The sequence below is a fragment of the Notolepis coatsorum genome (genome assembly GCF_963971535.1).
Source record: "Notolepis coatsorum genome assembly, chromosome: 18".
In the NCBI taxonomy this organism is placed as follows: Eukaryota; Metazoa; Chordata; class Actinopteri; order Aulopiformes; family Paralepididae; genus Notolepis; species Notolepis coatsorum.
Window position 1 is genome coordinate 36,684,140 of NC_140182.1, and position 17,898 is coordinate 36,702,037.

Here is a 17,898-nt window from a genome sequence, read left to right on the forward strand (position 1 = left end):
CTGATTTCTTCAACTTGTGGTCAGAAACTCAATTGCTTTTATGAGAAACTGTGGTTAACGTGTGTTATTGTGTGTTATTACCATCCTGTTGGGGAAACTGCTGAACTCTTTGACCATGATCTGTCTCAGCATGTCAGGGTCCGCTACCACCACCACCGCTCTGCGCCCCAGGTAGTACCTGAAATATACACAGGGCTTAAAAAGACACACACACACTCGCCACAGAAATGCAAACACACACACACAGGTTCACACAAACACACACACACACACACTATCTCACTCACTCACGCACGCACGCACGCACACACACACACACACACACACACACACACACACACACACACACACACACACACACACACACACACACACACACACACACACACACACACACACACACACACACACACACACACACACACACACACACACACACACACACACACACACACACACACACACACACACACACACAGTATGCTGCGGGGCTAGGCTATAGCATGAATAAATAACAGTATGCCAATCACACACAGTGGTCATTATAGCTGGTCTGAGCCCTGGGGGAGGTGAAGGGGGTTAACACATCGTCAGCCGGGACACTGGGGATGTAGAGGGGGAGATAGTGTGATGGTTAAAAATAAAGTGCTGTATATAGTCTACATGTATATTCCAGTGAGAATTTTAAGAATAGCCAAACTCTCATTTTCTTGTGTTACACCAACATTTCAGCTACCAATCGTCATTCATATATACATATATTTATGCTATGTGCTTGAAAAGACACATTACTCAACTTTCATGCATCTTACATCAGGCGAATACTACTCAAACACACACACATGAATTCATATCATACGAAGCCCCGGAGTGGCCCTAGAGAGGAAAATAATATATATTGAGGCCACGTTTTACTACATTGAGCTCAAAATGGTACTGCGTACAATCTGTTTGCCACGTTTTAATTAACTTGCACGAGATGCATTAACCGTGGACCTTTAATATTTGCATTGTTTTTAACTAGCCCTAATATACTGTGGTGGAACCCAAGAGGTTAATTATGCGTGTGATCAGATCTTCAGTAGAGCACTTAAGTTGGCCAGGAGACAGGACCAAGCCCCCGATGCTGTGAGTTTGCCTGTAAGCTTTCAGGGAAAAGGGGGCAGGGGAGGGACGAAAAGGTGAGGGGGGTAAGGGGGGTAAGGGGGAAAGGAAGGGAAGGATAAAGGGGAGAGGGGGAGGTGTGAATAGAGGGCTTAAAGGGAACTTCCACAATGCCTTAATAACATGGAGTCAGGACAGAAGGTTGGCATAAGCTGTGATTGTCTGGCAACTGTGGCAAGTAAACAGACTGAGGTGGGTTTTTTTCCCGACAAACTATGTGTGCCTCATTAGGGCAGAGTGTGTTCGGTGAAGAATTGATGTCAGGTTGATTTTATAGGTTAGTCCTACAAGTGGGTACACTTGGCAGCTCATTGCCATCAATGCGTAAAATTATGTGGATGGATGGATACAACTCTCATAATTAGTCCTGTGTGGCGTGTGTACATTCATCCCTCACCGATATTTAATATATAATTTACATTGCAATCCCTAACACAATCCCACTCCAATCTCCGTATTGAAGCAGGTCACTGCACATTAGGGATGAGCCCAAATCGGAATATTAATTTGGGAAAGCACGGATAATAAGATGGACACATATCTTTTTATTACACAGATATTAATATTATTATTCAGGGCTCCATTGACACAGCCCTTTTCTCTCTTGTATCCTGGCTGCTCCATGACGAGCGAGGTCTCCCCTACATTTTCAAAAGCCACGATAAAGCTCATCTTAAGCTTGTCATAAATCATCATCATGAGTTATGCATGTGAAATTAATTATATTTATCCTGTGTGTTTGCCTTTGGAGACCTATTTCAGAACCAACCCGAGGCACACAGTGCGCTCCCTGCCTCTCCTGCGCTCCTACGTTACTGCATTAGGAGCAGAATTCACTTACACCAATTTCAGGAATATGATTTATAGATAATCCTTTATCTATTCAAAAGTTGTCATGAGTTGTCATGGGTTGTTACTGGTAACAGAGATACTGAATAACAACATGCATCGTGATGCTTTTGTTCTCCAGACACACACCGTTCCAAACATATTCCCACTAATCCAAATCACGAAAAGAAAATAAATTACTATATTGATTGATTGATTGATTGATTGATTGATTGATTGATTGATATGACTATAAGTATCCTTTGAGGTGGACATGATGGTCATGTTAGTTTAACACTTTGGTTGCCTTGGGTTAAATTCATGATATACCATAGGTTGCCGGCTCTATTTGTCTATGGAGAAGTACCCCTTCTTTGCATGGCTATAACTTTTTAAATTCTATTGCTACATTGCCATTATTAGGGCCCATTCAAAGTCCTATATATATTGTTCATTGTGTAGCAACGTTAAACTTTTTCATTCACATATTCATAGTAAAGTATGGTCTAATGTATAAGTATGTTTTCATCTCTTTCTGCAGCTTTCTCCAGAACGTGATCTATAGCCCCAAATGCATTATATTGATGATGCAATACAGTTTTATGGCAATCAGCGCGATATAAAAAATTCCAACTAGACGTACTTCTAGAAGTTACTACACGTCATCTGATGTTGACCGGATGGGCTAGGGGGCGTTTATAATTCCGTGGGCAGCGTTATACCAATAATCTAATGTGGGTCAAATGTTGATAATAGCAGTTAGTATCGAAGACGGTAACGTTACACGCTAAAACTCACCCCAGTCTCCGCGCGCCATTGGGCGATCATCGTAGAGTAGAAATCTTATCATTATGGGATGTAGATTTACCCGGTCCATCTCCAGCTTGTATAATGGTATATACGTCCAAATCATGTTGTTTATCGAGTTATTGGCAATCGATCACTGTGTATTGTGACGAGCTAGAATGCCGGGACCTATAGCGAGTGCCCGGAAGTAATACGGACGTCCAGCACAACCTCTATGCCACTTCCTGTTTAAGCGATTGCGCCGATCGGCCACCAGATGGCGCTCCTGAACCGCCAGAGAGCTCAGTGGGTCCTCCTGGTGGATCTCAGGCCAGCGGAGGGGACATATGAATCCGATCGCAGATTTTTGAAATATTGATATAAGGACGCTGTACAGCGTCCTCCGGCAACTTGAGCATGGCCGGCAATGACGTCTAAAGACGTTTCATGGCAGCCAAAGTGTTAATAATCAGAAACGGGAAAACTGCATTTTCATTACTGGAACCGGGGTGGTATCCACTCCTCCTTCCTAGGGCTGGGCGATATGGAAATGGGCGATATGGAAATCATATCATATTTCTCGATATCGATAATTATCGAATTGTTAAATTTTTTTTTTTTTTTTTTTTACAACAGATGTATGTTTATTTTGCAGCAATTCTTTGTCATTGCCGCCATCTTTAGTGTTACATCCCCTCACACTCCAGTTCTCAGGCTGCAGCTGGTTTAAAAGCGAAAGTAAACCGGCTTCTCTGCTGGCTGTGGCTCCAGGGGAGTTGAACAGTTCTGGCTCTGCTCGTTTATTTTCGATCTTTTGGTGCTTTTTTGGTGGACAAACCACCGCACATGTGCACCGTGACTCGTGACTGGAGTCTAGTTCTGCTAGCACACATAGCCTACTGTGTACAGACGGTTTCAAACTGTATTTTAAATTAGAAAGCAAACAAAATAAATGGACAAGAGAAAAATAAATCTCAATTTGGTCAGTATTGTCATTTGGACAAGCAAAGCCATTACTTTAAGTTGCAGGCAAGAAAGACAAGTCTGTCCACTGTCTCTGGTTTTAAAACTGCCCTGTTGCAGGTAAAAAAAAAATATATATATATATATATATATAAAAACGTAAATAACGTAAACAACCCAAAAATTCCAAAATTCATATTTAGGCTATTTATCATTCTTATACGTATGAATAATTCATTAGATGATAGATTTAGAAACAAAATATTGGACATGGGCTAATTTGAATTAGAGACGTGAGCATTTTCTTAAGATTTGTTTCCGATCCTTAAACCTTTTCTGCTCTATAAAGCTGATGTTGTTTTCATGACATTATACAAATATTAGATTATATCATATTTGATTAAACGTTATTGTCAGAGAACAGCTAAATCTTATGGGCAGCCTACATATTAGTCTACAGGCTGCGTAAAGGAACACAACTGATGTAGCATTAGGTGGGGTGTGTGCAAAGGCCTGCTGTTCTACACTTTTAACAATTGTTCTAAATAGCACAAAAAGTGGTTGTTTGGCTCGTAATAATCTACAATTGCATTTCAAATGAATATTAGGTTAGAAAATATGCCGGATTTAACGTGACTTTAATCTAATTAATTTGATTACATCTGTTCCCATCTTGTATTGTACAATAATTGTTGCAAAAAATAACAACTTTATTTTTGGTATAAACCACGCCCACTTCTGGTATTATATCCGAATACAGATACAGATCATTTTGTTGGTTGAACATATACATACGCAGATACAGATAATGACGTCTCCGCATGCCCCTACTGCACAGGGAGAAAGGCTGGCCTGTTGTGCTGCTCTCTGTATATATACACTTATCTTGTGCGCACAAATTAACCAAAGCGTGGGAACAAATTGTATCTCGAGTGCTCGCAATAGCATTTCGAGCGCTCAATGTAAAACGTGGCCTCAATATATATTTCTTTATTCTCTCTATGGCCAATCTGGGGCTCTGGTAATATCAACTTCTGAATGTGGCAGAACTCAATTTCACAAATAATAAAAGGTGGGCAAAACTCGTAGTCAAAGTCATGAACACCTGATCACCCTGCCCGAGAGAAGAATACCGGTGTGACCGGGCTTTGTCGAGGAGAACACAGTGTGACCGGGCCTTGTCGAGGAGAACACAGTGTGACCGGGCCTTGTTTACATTTACATTTAGTCATTTAGCTGACGCTTTTATCCAAAGCGACTTACAAGTTCTGTACGACAAGTCATCAGGAAGGGCACAACTCTATCAGCTGAGTAACAATGTTGCTACTTGTTGAGGAGAACACGGTGTAACCGGGCCTCGACGAGGCTCTCCATCACTTGGCATTTGAGTTGAACTGTTTAATCCGTTTAATACCTCTCCTTTTAGGCGACAAGGAGAGGAACAGCTCAGACAACCTGAAGCCAAGACTCCACGATGAAGAAGCCACTGCGTTACTTTTGATCAATATCAATAAAAAAACGCAATAAAGGTAGAAATCAAGTCGAACGGAATGTACGGCACACGTCGTTCCACCTGGGAAGAGAGGCTCTGGTTTATCCCCGACGGCGTGAGGCAGAGGTTAAAAGGTAAGACAAGACTCTCTCTCCATCCAGCCTCGTCTTCTTAAGTGCCTTTTTTAATGAGAATCAATGTCTGACGGAGAACGGGGCCGGCGTTCCGCGAGGGGAGGAACAGAACTGAAAGGAGGAGGTAATTATAGCCTTTTATTAAAGTAGCCATAATTGGATATGAGATCTTCTCTGGCAAATAAGAGAAACAATTAATTTGAATGGGGGGGGGGGGGGGGGGGTCCTTTTCTTTGATGGGTGGGATGAAGGAGACCTGATGACCTCTAACAGGGTTTTTTTTTGAGAGAGAGAGAGAGAGAGAGAGAGAGAGAGAGAGAGAGAGAGAGAGAGAGAGAGAGAGAGAGAGAGAGAGAGAGAGAGAGAGAGAGAGAGACTGTTGGAGGTAACTTGATGGGAGGCTTTTCCAGGCTAAGCTGATATTAAGCCCAGGGCGACGGGTGTATCCACAGTGATGGTGGAGTAGTGAGCCTGTCAGCGCTGATTTAGACAACCAGGCTCAACCTGGGAGTCCTGCTGCTGCTCTCTCTACCCCCACACACACACACACACACACACACACACACACACACACACACACACACACACACACACACACACACACACACACACACACACACACACACACACACACACACACACACACACACACACACACACACACACACACACACACACACACACACACACACACACACACACACACACACACACACACACACACACAATATTTGTTGCATGTCTTCCCCACATCTCCTCCCGTTCTCCCTCTCCTCTATTGGTCCTGCATGACCAGAAAAGCTGTAAAAATGCTAAAGATTATAATAATAATAATAATAAAAAGAAAAAAGCCACAAGGTCATTAACACAGTCTGTTTTCATGACCGCACCTGTCACTGTTCTTAGAGGAACAGCATTGCCAATTTTCAAGCGTATGAACTAGGGGTGTAACGGTACACAGACGCCACGGTTCGGTACGTACCTCGGTATTGCGGTCACGGTTCGGTACGAGTTCGGTACAACAGAAAACGTATTTTTATAATTATTATTATATATTTATGATAATTATGATTATTATTATTATTAAATAGAATAATTTTCTATAGGCTTTCCGTGGTAGTCAGTGATACTGGTGGCATTCTGTGTTCAGGCATCCACTGAGTAAATTAATTGCCTACTGCCCCTTTAACAACTTATCCTTGTTAAGTTTCAGTTTCACTTGTAGAGAGGATTTAACTTCACGAGACTGAATACTAGAGAACAGATGACATGTTACAACAATGGCAGAGGATTATTTGGATTTAAACACAGTAGCAGTTCAACTGGAGAGGAGCTCAGATGATCAGTCCGGAAAAGTATGTTTAATTCTTTTTCTGTGAGAGTCCGGCGGGGGAGAATGTTGGTGTGTGTGTTGGCGAATGAATGAAATGAATGAAAACTTTATTTAACAGATTTTTTTTTTATTACTATTATTGGTTTCATTTGGTTAACATTATTGTGCGAACAAGAAAACGAAAGAAAACTGTAAAATTGCAATGACCCTGCAGCTGTTCCAATGTAAATGTGCCTTCCTCCGTGCACATTCGCCCGCTCTGAAGTCGGACTCGGTGTGCCCGGCCACGCGCGCTGTTCTCGCACGGAACCCGTGAGTGCCTGCATGCACGACTGGTGTGTTTGCGCTGTGAGGCGTATTCTTCGTATGGCTGCACGTACCGCACTGTGATGGCCGTACCGTAAATTCACGGGACGAATACACGTACCGTGACACCCCTAGTATGAACATTTCTATAAGAATTCGGGACATAGTGTGAAAAAGGCCTGCGGTCGTTGGCGATGTTCTCTGTGTCTCTGGGGGCGCGTCATGGCTGCCAAACCTGCCGTTCCTCTGCCCACTGAGCCGGTCATTTGACGTGCCTGGTGGCCGAGAAGAACGACAGGCGTTGATCTCCGCCACTGGGCAGCCAGGGGGGGCGTGGCCTAGATGCTGCTCATCCAAAGCTTCGTCTTTCAACAGCGAAAATGGCCTTACCAAAATACCAGCGCAGAGAATTCTATGGAAGAGGATGCGTTTTACGGTGTTTCGGCTGACATTCACCAGTATTTAAAACCCTGTGAGGCCCGAATTAAAAAAGGCATTAGCAACTTCAGAGGCCAGAGGGTGGGACCTAAAAACACATTTACTATCCAATAGCATTGTGAGGCTGAACAACAGGACCCATTGACTATGTAAATGTACTTAAAAAATATTTACATTTACAGACTTTTTTTTTAAGCTAAAAGTGATGTTGTAATTTTGCAACCGAGGGTCTCACAGGGTTTGAATCCAGCCAGAATGTCCCCACAGGTAATTAATAAAGATCCATCTTATCTTATCTAATCTTATCTTAATATATGTCCGAAGAAATGCAGCGGAGAGAGGCTGAGGCTGTCGCTACAAGCTTAGCAGCAGGACACGGACAGACCCTGTGTCTTTGTACAGAAGCTAGCAGAGAGGAACAGCCCTGATGGAACATCATCTGCTTTTCTTACCAAGGATCAAAGGAGAGAGGACTCTGGTTGCAGAGTGGAATTAATGTCTTTGCTTCAGACAGGTAAGAGTTGTATAATAAGCTAATATATGACCCTCACTTACAGAGGCTGACAGAATAATTGTAACGCAGTTGGTAGTGTGTGGTAGCAGCCTGTTGCTAGTGTGTGTGTGTGTGTGTGTGTGTGTGTGTGTGTGTGTGTGTGTGTGTGTGTGTGTGTGTGTGTGTCAAGTCAAGAGTTTTATTTGTCACGGCATACAAGTATACAATGAAATGCGGGGGGTCTTGCCCGCAACGATTGTGTATAATACAATAGTAATATATAATAAGAATCCAATAGAACGACATTGTGCAATAAAACAAGTAAACAAAGTAGGGCATATCGGTATATGTACATGAGTTATTTGTGGTAGGACATGCTAGGTCCTGTGGTAGTGCAATACACTGTTAGCTACGGATGAGGCACTGGGTCTTTATGTACACTGCTATACAATGCTATATTATACAATCTCAAGTTATACTATACTATTCTTAAAGTGACTTTTCCTTTTGTAAAGTGACCATAAGTGTGAGCGTGTGCAGCATGAGTGTGTGTGTGCTCATGTTAAAGTGGCTGCTAATGTGTGAGCGTGTACAGTGTGTGTGTTGTGTGTGCTCATGTGTGCTTGTGTGTGGAGAGTTCAGTGTTCAAGGCTCTGATGGCCTGGGGGAAGAAGCTGAGCCGAAGTCTCTCTGTCCTAGTTGCTGGTGTTCGCAGGCGTTTGCCTGACCGCAGCAGCTTGAACAGGTTGTTGTTGGGGTGGTGAAGGTCTTTCATTATTCTGCAGGCTCTGGATTTGCACCTCTTGTTGTATAGGACCTGCAGGGGTGGTAGTGCAATACCCGTGGTACGCTCGGCTGAGCGCACCACTCTCTGTAGGGCCTTCTTGTCCTGTGCCGTGCTGTTTCCATACCAGGCAGTGATGTTTCCAGTCAAGATGCTCTCTACAGCTCCGGAGTAGAAGGACTGGAGTATCTGAGATGTGGACCCCAGGTACTTGAAGCTGCTCACCCTGTCCACGGTAGCCCCGTTCATCCTCAGTGGTGTGTGTGTCCCCTGCTGTCTCCTCCTAAAATCCACGATCAGCTCCTTGGTTTTACCAATGTTCAGGAGTAGGCTGTTGTCCTGGCACCAGCGTTCCAGTACCTCAACCTCCTCCCGGTAGGCCTTCTCGTCGTTGTCCGAGATCAGCCCCACCACCACTGTGTCGTCCGCAAACTTCACTATGGAGTTGGAGCTGAACTTGGCCACACAGTCATGTGTGTATAGTGAGTACAGCAGGGGGCTCAGAACACAGCCCTGGGGGGACCCGATGCTCAGGGTGATGGTGTTGGAGGTCTGACCCCCCACCCTGACCGCCTGGGGCCTTTCACTCAGAAAGTCCAGTATCCAGGCGCTCAGAGCGGAGCTCAGACCCAGCTCGATCAGCTTGTCCACCAGTCTGGTGGGGACTATGGTGTTGAACGCTGAGCTGTAGTCAATGAACAACAGTCTCACATAGCCCCCCTTCTGGCAGTCTGGGTGAGAGAGGGTGCTGTGCAGTACTTGGGAGACCGCATCATCAGTGGACCTGTTTGGCCTGTATGCAAATTGCATAGGGTCCCTATCACTGGGGAGGGAGGCACAAATGTGATCCTTGACCAGCCTCTCAAAACATTTCATGGCCACAGAGGTGAGTGCCACCGGTCTGTAGTCATTGAGACCTGTTTGGGAGGATTTCTTTGGTACCCGGGATAATGGTAGACATCTTGAAGCAGGCAGGGACCACTGACTCCGCCGGGGATAGATTAAATATGGTGGTGAACACAGGGGCTAGCTGGTTAGCACAGGACTTAAGTATCCGTCCTGTTATTCCATCTGGGCCAGCCGCCTTCCTGGTGTTCCCCCCCCCCCCCCCCCCTCCACAACAGCCGGCGCGCCAGTGACGTCACTAGCCGTTGAGCTAGCGTCGCCACTGTTTACACCAAACCGTGCGTAGAAGGAGTTGAGTTTGTCCACGAGAGAGGCGTCGTCGCTCCCCATTGAGGGGGCGCTGACTTTGTAGTCAGTTATCGTTTGCAGTCCCCGCCATAAGCCTCTTGTGTCATTTTGTGCCTCCATTTTGTCAGCATACGTCCTCTTAGCAAGTTTAAACAGCCTTGCGCAGAGTGTAGACTGTTGTCTTGTACTCTTCCATGTTTCCTGTCTCTCTGCCCAGGTTGTAAGCAGTGGTGCGAGTTTTCAGAGCTGCTCTGATAGTACTGTCCACCCACGGTTTCTGGTTCGGGAACACCCTCGCCTTCTTTGTGGGGACGATACTATCAGCTAAGGTTGCTATGAAGCTAACAACAGTATCTGCGAACTCGCTGACGGTCACTGGCGCTTCCTTGAAACATTTACCAGTCTACGTCCTCGAGAGCGTCCTGAAGCGTGGCCTCTGATTGGTCGGACCATCTCTTTACCTCACGTGACACGACGGCGTCACGTGATCTCTGTCTGTAAGCAGGAATAAGCAAGATGGAGTCATGGTCTGATGTGCTTGTAGCCCCCGCTAATGGTGGAGCCGGTACTGCCTTGTAGCCGGCTCTGAATGGGGTGTAGCAATGATCCAGCGTGTTTCCTCCCCTGGTGGAGCAGGTGATGTGCTGAAAAAAGGATGGCATCACTTTCTTCAGATTCGCCTGGTTGAAATCGCCGGCTATAATCATTGCTGCGTCCGGATGTTTAATCTGGTGGATGTTGAGCTGCCCCTGTAGCTCCGCCAGGGCCCTGGCGGTGTTCGCTTGGGGAGGGATGTATACTGCCGTCATGATGATCGCGATAAACTCTCGGGGAAGATGAAACGGTCGACATTGAATGGCCAGATGTTCCAGGTCCGGCGAGCATAAACTGGAGAGTATCTTGATCTCCTTTGGGCTTACCCAGCCGTTGTTGGTAAGGAGACAGACACCCCCGCCGATGCTCTTACCGGAGGCTTCTGTACGGTCCGCTCGGAAGACGGTGAAGGAGTCCGAGGGAGAGACGCTGTGATCCGGAGTCGCTGGTTTCAGCCAAGTCTCCGTGAAGCACATGATGTTACAGTCCCTCACCTCTCGCTGGAATCGGACCCTCGCCCGTAAATCGTCCATCTTACCCTCTAGCGAACGTGCATTTGCCAGAAAGATGGATGGGATCGCCGGACGGTAAGCAGATCTTTTTAGCCTTAATCTGATTCCGCTTCTCCTGCCTCTATGTTTCTTCCTGCCGCCTTTGTCTTTGTCCCGCTTGATCTCCGGTGGCCAATCCTGGCATAAAGTGTCTCTAAACTCCTCTTTAAGTCCGGAGTTTAGGTCAATAGTGACTGGCGGTCGTATGACGTCCCCGCCAGTGTTGTTTCCATAAAAGAAGTAGTACAAATAAATAGGGATGCTCGATATTGGCTTTTTTACCGATACCGATATTCCGATATTGTCCAACTCTTAATTTCCGATACCGATATCAACCGATATCAACCGATACCGATATATGCAGGGTTTCCCCCCCCCCCCCCCCAAAAAACTGAATAATTCAGGTAACTAATAATTTCACTGGATATATATATAACAAATATTGTTATTGTTTTTTTTTTTTAACCGATACCGATATTTTCCGATATCACATTTTACTGCGATATCGGCCGATAATATCGGTCGGCCGATAATATCGAACATCCCTACAAATAAACATAATGACTAAAAGTAAGCACAATCGTTGCGGAGCAAAACGTGAGTGTGTGTGTGTGTGTGTGTGATACATTTGATTCCCTGTTTATGTAATATAATTTGTGGAACCAAATAAAGTATTAAAGTGTGTGTGTGTTGCTGGCTGCATTGAAGACAGCACATAACGTGACAGGCTGTTTTGATTGCTCACATTGGCCTTATAGACGGGTTTCAAAACATACTGTGTTCAAGCCAATCAGCAATACCCACTGAATCACGTGACTGAGTTGCCCCTACCTGCGTGAGCTGCTGCGCTAAAAAAGTACAACGGGCTCTATAGAGAAACCATGGCACTCCCCTGACTAAAAGTTGTTTCAAACGAAAACGGATGGATGTCATTTTCCAAATCAGCATGGCTGTGAGTCTTTTTCCTTTTACATATCTAGCTTTGGCATGGATTGATTGTTTAGATCACTAGTGTAACCGAGGTACCGCAGTTAGTACTGCGGTACTGCAAGTTAAACTCACTCCCCAGAGGCATACAGACCCGGAAGCAAGAGGTGGATTCACCTCTTGGTACAGTGGTCTGTGCTGTCGCCCCCGGTGCGGGAGACCGGGGTTCGAATCCCCACTCAAGGCATGGTCGAAGTGGCAGGTTCAGAGTTGGACTGTTACAGTGGTGCCTTGGGTGGAGTAGAGATCCTCGGAGGCAGGATAGACGTGGTTAGTTAGCGGTGGATTCACCTCTTGCATGCTTATTATGTCTGCGGGGTACAGTAAACGTTTCTCCCGGTACATTCTGAAGAGCATACCGCTGTATGTTGGAGAACCAGCGGTCTTCCGAAGTTCCGCTCCTCCTCACTCGAGTGAGACTAAAGCCGTGCACAGCTCAGCCCTGTGATATGTCTTTATAGCTACAAATGAATGACTAATTCGGTCAGAAAGCAGTAACACAACAGTTGCAATGTTGTGTTACTGCTGTTCTCAGCATAAGCCCCAATAAGACCGTCACCAGAGCTCAGCGATGCCGCTCGCGTGAGCATATTCTCCCCGCTATTTTATTTCATACAACAATGTATGCCTTTCAAATGTTAAATGATAAATGATTGCATGACTGCCGACTGCGGCGCGACGCTGTACATATGTCTCTATACTATTTTATTTCATACAACAATGTATGCCTTTCAAATGTTAAATGATAAATGATTACATGACTGCCGACTGCGGCGCGATTATTATGACTGATGACTGCGATGTGAAAGGCGCCGCGAACTCCTTCCTAATGCTGCGGGCGGCGTTGAAGGCGGAAAGCGCCTGTGAACCACAGCAGCCTCGTTGCCGCGTCCTGAGGTTCAATTCCCACTCCTCCCGGGGCAGCATGTCGATGTGTCCTTGAGCAAGACACTTAACCCATAATTGCTCCCGATGAGCAGGTTGGCACCTTGCATGGTTGCCTCCGCCGTCGGTGTGTGAGTGAATGGGTAAAATGTGAGTAACAAATTGTAAAGCGCTTTGGATAAAAGCGCTATATAAAGAAAGCAGCCATTTACCATTTACCATGATTTATGCCAAACTGGTTGGAGTTTAATAACCACAGGCTACAATATATGTATGTTGATAATCCTGATATTATCTCTGTTATTATTTGTTTTGGCACATATTGGGTTTGTTTCTTGGTGAAACGGTTTCTGTTTTCTTGATGTGTTTGTAGAGTTAATGTAGCTTAGCCTGCCACTGAACCTGTGTGATTATGTTTCAGTGTGCAACACTGAAATAAAAATCATTCAACCTCAGCAGGTTTTTTTCTGCTTAGAAAAATAAGTTTTAATACTTTGAGCTACGATAGGCAATAAGAGTGTCCTTCTTCAAGGATTACTCTCCCTGAAAGCTGTAGTAATAATGTATTTTGGCATATATCCCTGAATTCTGACTTAGTTAGCTATTCTTGGTGCCAAATTGAGCCATGAACCAATTCTCTTTCTACCAACATTCTTTCTTTCTTTCCTTCCTTCCTTCCTTCCTTCCTTCCTTCCTTCCTTCCTTCCTTCCTTCCTTCCTTCCTTCCTTCCTTTCTTTCTTTCTTTCTTTCTTTCTTTCTTTCTTTCTTTCTTTCTTTCTTTCTTTCTTTCTTTCTTTCTTTCTTTCTTTCTTCTTTCTTTCTCTCTCTCTCTCTCTCTCTCTCTTTCCTTCCTTCCTTCTACCAGGCAGAACCCAGAAGGAAGGAAGGAGGGAAGGAAGGAAGGAAGGAAGGAAGGAAGGAAGGAAGGAAGGAAGGAAGGAAGGAAGGAAGGAAGGAAGGAAGGAAGGAATGACGAAAGGAAGCAGCTGGAGGTCTCTCTTTCTTTCTTTCTTTCTTTCTTCTTTCTTTCTTTCTTTCTCTTTCTTTCTCTCTTTCCTTCCTTCCTTCTACCCAGGCAGAACCCAGAAGGAAGGAAGGAGGGAAGGAAGGAAGGAAGGAAGGAAGGAAGGAAGGAAGGAAGGAAGGAAGGAAGGAAGGAAGGAAGGAAGGAAGGAAGGAAGGAAGGAAGGAAGGAAGGAAGGAAGGAAGGAAGGAAGGAAGGAAGGAAGGAAGGAAGGAAGGAAGGAAGGAATGACGAAAGGAAGCAGCTGGAGGCTGGTCTCTTTCATAAGCCCAGGGCTAATCAGGTGATACGTTGGAGAGAGTGTGTGGCACGTTAATATACCAGGAGGCGGCACGGTGGTGTAGTGGTTAACACTGTTGCCTCACAGCAAGAAGGTCCAGGGTTCGATTCCCGCTTGGGGACCAGGTTTCCATGATGCCAGTTACCCAGGTGGGGTATCTCCCAGGCCTTTCTGTGTGGAGTTTGCATGTTCTCCCGTGCTCGCAAGGGTTCCCCCCCCGATAAGATAAACCCAATGGAAAAACATGCACAACAACAGATCGCTAACGCTGTGGCGTCCTTGACGAAGACGGGCAGGAGCACTTGGATTGGTCCCCGGGGCGCGGCTCACATCGACGCCCTATCTGCTCCTGGCTGCCCATGGGGGGAAGGACGACGGGATGGGTCAAGTGCAGAGACTCAATCGCATTAGGCGACACAAGAAAATTGCATGTGTGTGTTCCTGTGTGTGTGTGCCTCCATCGCATGTGTGTGTCGTTTGCATGCCAAATAAAGACTTCCTGCATTATAGGGTGCCCGCGGGGCGGGGGCTGCTATATTTGTTTAGATCGAACAGCTACAGTAATGCCGTTACTTTACAGTACACTGGGCAAAACATTATGTTAATACAACTGAGACGTACTCTGTATCTTTTTTTTACCGGATAACGGATTTTCTAACTTAACCTGTTTTTTTAATAAATGTGCTCAGAGGAGGATAATGAACATTTTAGGCAATGATATCAGAACCTATTGACACGGTAATGATATCAGATTCAGAACATATTGATACGGTAATGATATCAGAACATATTGACATGGTATTGATATCAGAACCTATTGACACGGTAATGATATCAGAACATATTGATACGGTAATGATATCAGAACCTATTGATACAGTAATGATATCAGAACATATTGACATGGTAATGATATCAGAACATATTGATACGGTAATGATATCAGAACATATTGACACGGTAATGATATCAGAACATATTGACACGGTAATGATATCAGAACATATTGATATGGTAATGATATCAGAACATATTGATACAGTAATGATATCAGAACCTATTGACACGGTAATGATATCAGAACATATTGACACGGTAATGATATCAGAACCTATTGACACGGTAATGATATCAGAACCTATTGATACAGTAATGATATCAGAACATATTGACATGGTAATGATATCAGAACATATTGATATGGTAATGATATCAGAACATATTGATATGGTAATGATATCAGAACATATTGATACAGTAATGATATCAGAACCTATTGACACGGTAATGATATCAGAACATATTGACACGGTAATGATATCAGAACCTATTGACACGGTAATGATATCAGAACCTATTGACACGGTAATGATATCAGAACATATTGATACGGTAATGATATCAGAACATATTGACACGGTAATGATATCAGAACCTATTGACACGGTAATGATATCAGAACATATTCTTTTCATTCTAATGTATGTAATGTCCACACCGGATTTCCTTTTGGCTCCCCGAGAAGACGTGCTATATTGAAATCTCGACATCCGTTGCGTCTAATGGTATTTCTTCACGCCACCGGCAGGACATATTTCTCGCAGCAGCAGAGAACACACACACACACACAGCGGGCCAAATCAATGAGAAGTTGTTTACACGCTATTGTAAGCGATGGCGGACGGTGGCGTGAGGAGAGAGAGAGAGAGAGAGAGGTGTCAGTCAGCCACTTACCCGCACACCCTGCCGTGCTTCTTTATCAGCTCTGTGATTGGTTCAAAAAAGCCCTGGAAAGGAAAACAAAGAGAGTGATCAGAGAAGGAATGAAAGAAACCTTGAAAACACAACATCAGAGAGAGAGAGGAATCTGACACGACAAAGACGTGAGGACGAGAAGACCTTTATAATATTAAAATAATTCCCCATTGGAGACAGATTGATATTTGGTAGGCAGCCCCTGATGTCTCTCTGTAAATTGCAGAGCTGCCGGTGGTCGGGGGAACGTAGGAGGGGGGGGGGGGGAACAAGGTGACAGCCGAATTGATCCGTCTGACACGTCTCTTTGCAACCCCAGACTGCTTTACATGCCCGCGTGTGAGAGCTGCTGCTTGCTTTTTAAAAATTCTGACAGGTGACTGACAGATTAATAAAGGAGCGAACACTGGAGACATCAGTAAACTACAGTATGTATGAAGCCCCGGCCCAAGCACTGCACCCTGCAGGGGTATAGAACAATGGAACGGAATGAGTGCCTGTTTGCCTAGTACACATTTCTATATTATTGTGTCTGCCCAATTCTTTGTATATTATGTACCTATCTGATATGTCAGTTAAATGCATATGTAATGGAGAAGGTCTCTCAATATATTTACAATGTAATTTATGTGTCATTGAAATGTCTATGCAATTGTACACACGCGTGTGCGCGCGTGTGTACCGTAAACGCACACATGTATGTGAACATATAAGGAGTGTACATTTAGGGGCGGCTGATTGGCGCAGTGGGCAAGGCGCTCGCCTCTAACGCAGGAGACGCAGGGTTCGAGCCCAGCTCTCGGCGTTGCTACCGGCTGGCCGGTCGTTCATACTAACACAATTGGCAAGTGTTAGAGGGTGGGAAAGCCGGTGGGTGGGGATTTGACGTTGTGGACAGAGACTCCTACAGGTCGGTTTGGTGACGCCGGTGCGACGGAAGCAGGAAATAGCGGGGGCAGCGTGAGCCTCCCACGCGTTACTCCTCGCCACTGAGAGCTCGAGCTGCTGCGGTGAAAAGATGCGACAGGCTGCCTCCTCGTGTACCGGAGGGGACACGTGATGCAAGGCTTCTATCCTCACTACAACCGACCAGTGGGAGGCATAGTCTAGCAACGTTCAAGACAGGGGAGGGAAGAATTGGACATACAAAATTGGGATGGGAGAAAAATAGAAAATGGGGAGAAAAAGTGGATAAAAATAAAAGGAGTGTACATTTAATTTAAACGTGTGTGAAAGAGTGAAGTCTCAGCCAAACACGCTGCCTGTGATCTTCACTTCACAGAGAACAGTGAATATACATTGTATGATTATCCGCTGAGCCGCCGCCGTGCAGGAGCTCCATCAACAAAGTGAATTTCCCACGACAGAGACATGTTCCTTTCAGCATCGGCGGTCGTTTCATCACAGGCCTTCTCCGCACCTTAGGCCTTCGGGCTCTGAGGAACATCAACCAGCCACCGACTGAACTCTGTTGCTCTGTAATCATAACTACCTACCTCAACCCATAGTCTACCCATATAACACTGTATGATAGCCACATATAATAACACTGTATATAAATATATTATCTGCATATATTCCTGTTGACATACCTGTATACATAGTCATACCATACGCTGTATACTATATCTATATCTGTATATATCCCATACCTACTCTTATTAGTTATACCGCTGGTCAGCATGGCTTACTACCATAATAAATTAAATTTGTATGACTGACTGTACATAATAATACACGATTAACATCAGATTAACATAATTTACTCAGTGGATTTGTTATATATATTCCATTTAATCACTGTGTTACACTTGTAGCGACCCTAGGATCGGGGTCATTGGTCAGCCTGGCTGTCACTCTGCACTCTACCAACCCGGGGCTCAGGTGACGCTGTTGGTCGCGCGAG

At 44.9% G+C, this 17,898-nt stretch overlaps 1 protein-coding gene across 1 annotated transcript in view; it reads right to left on the minus strand.

The window, feature by feature from the left end:
* The window catches only part of tbxas1 (thromboxane A synthase 1 (platelet)), a gene marked incomplete at its 3' end in the record, with an annotated part of 260,971 nt that overhangs the window by 151,283 nt on the left and 91,790 nt on the right, over nt 1-17,898 (minus strand). The window contains 2 exon segments of the mRNA XM_084335155.1: nt 82-178; nt 15,972-16,024. Of these exon segments, the coding sequence (XP_084191281.1) occupies nt 82-178; nt 15,972-16,024 (150 nt within the window).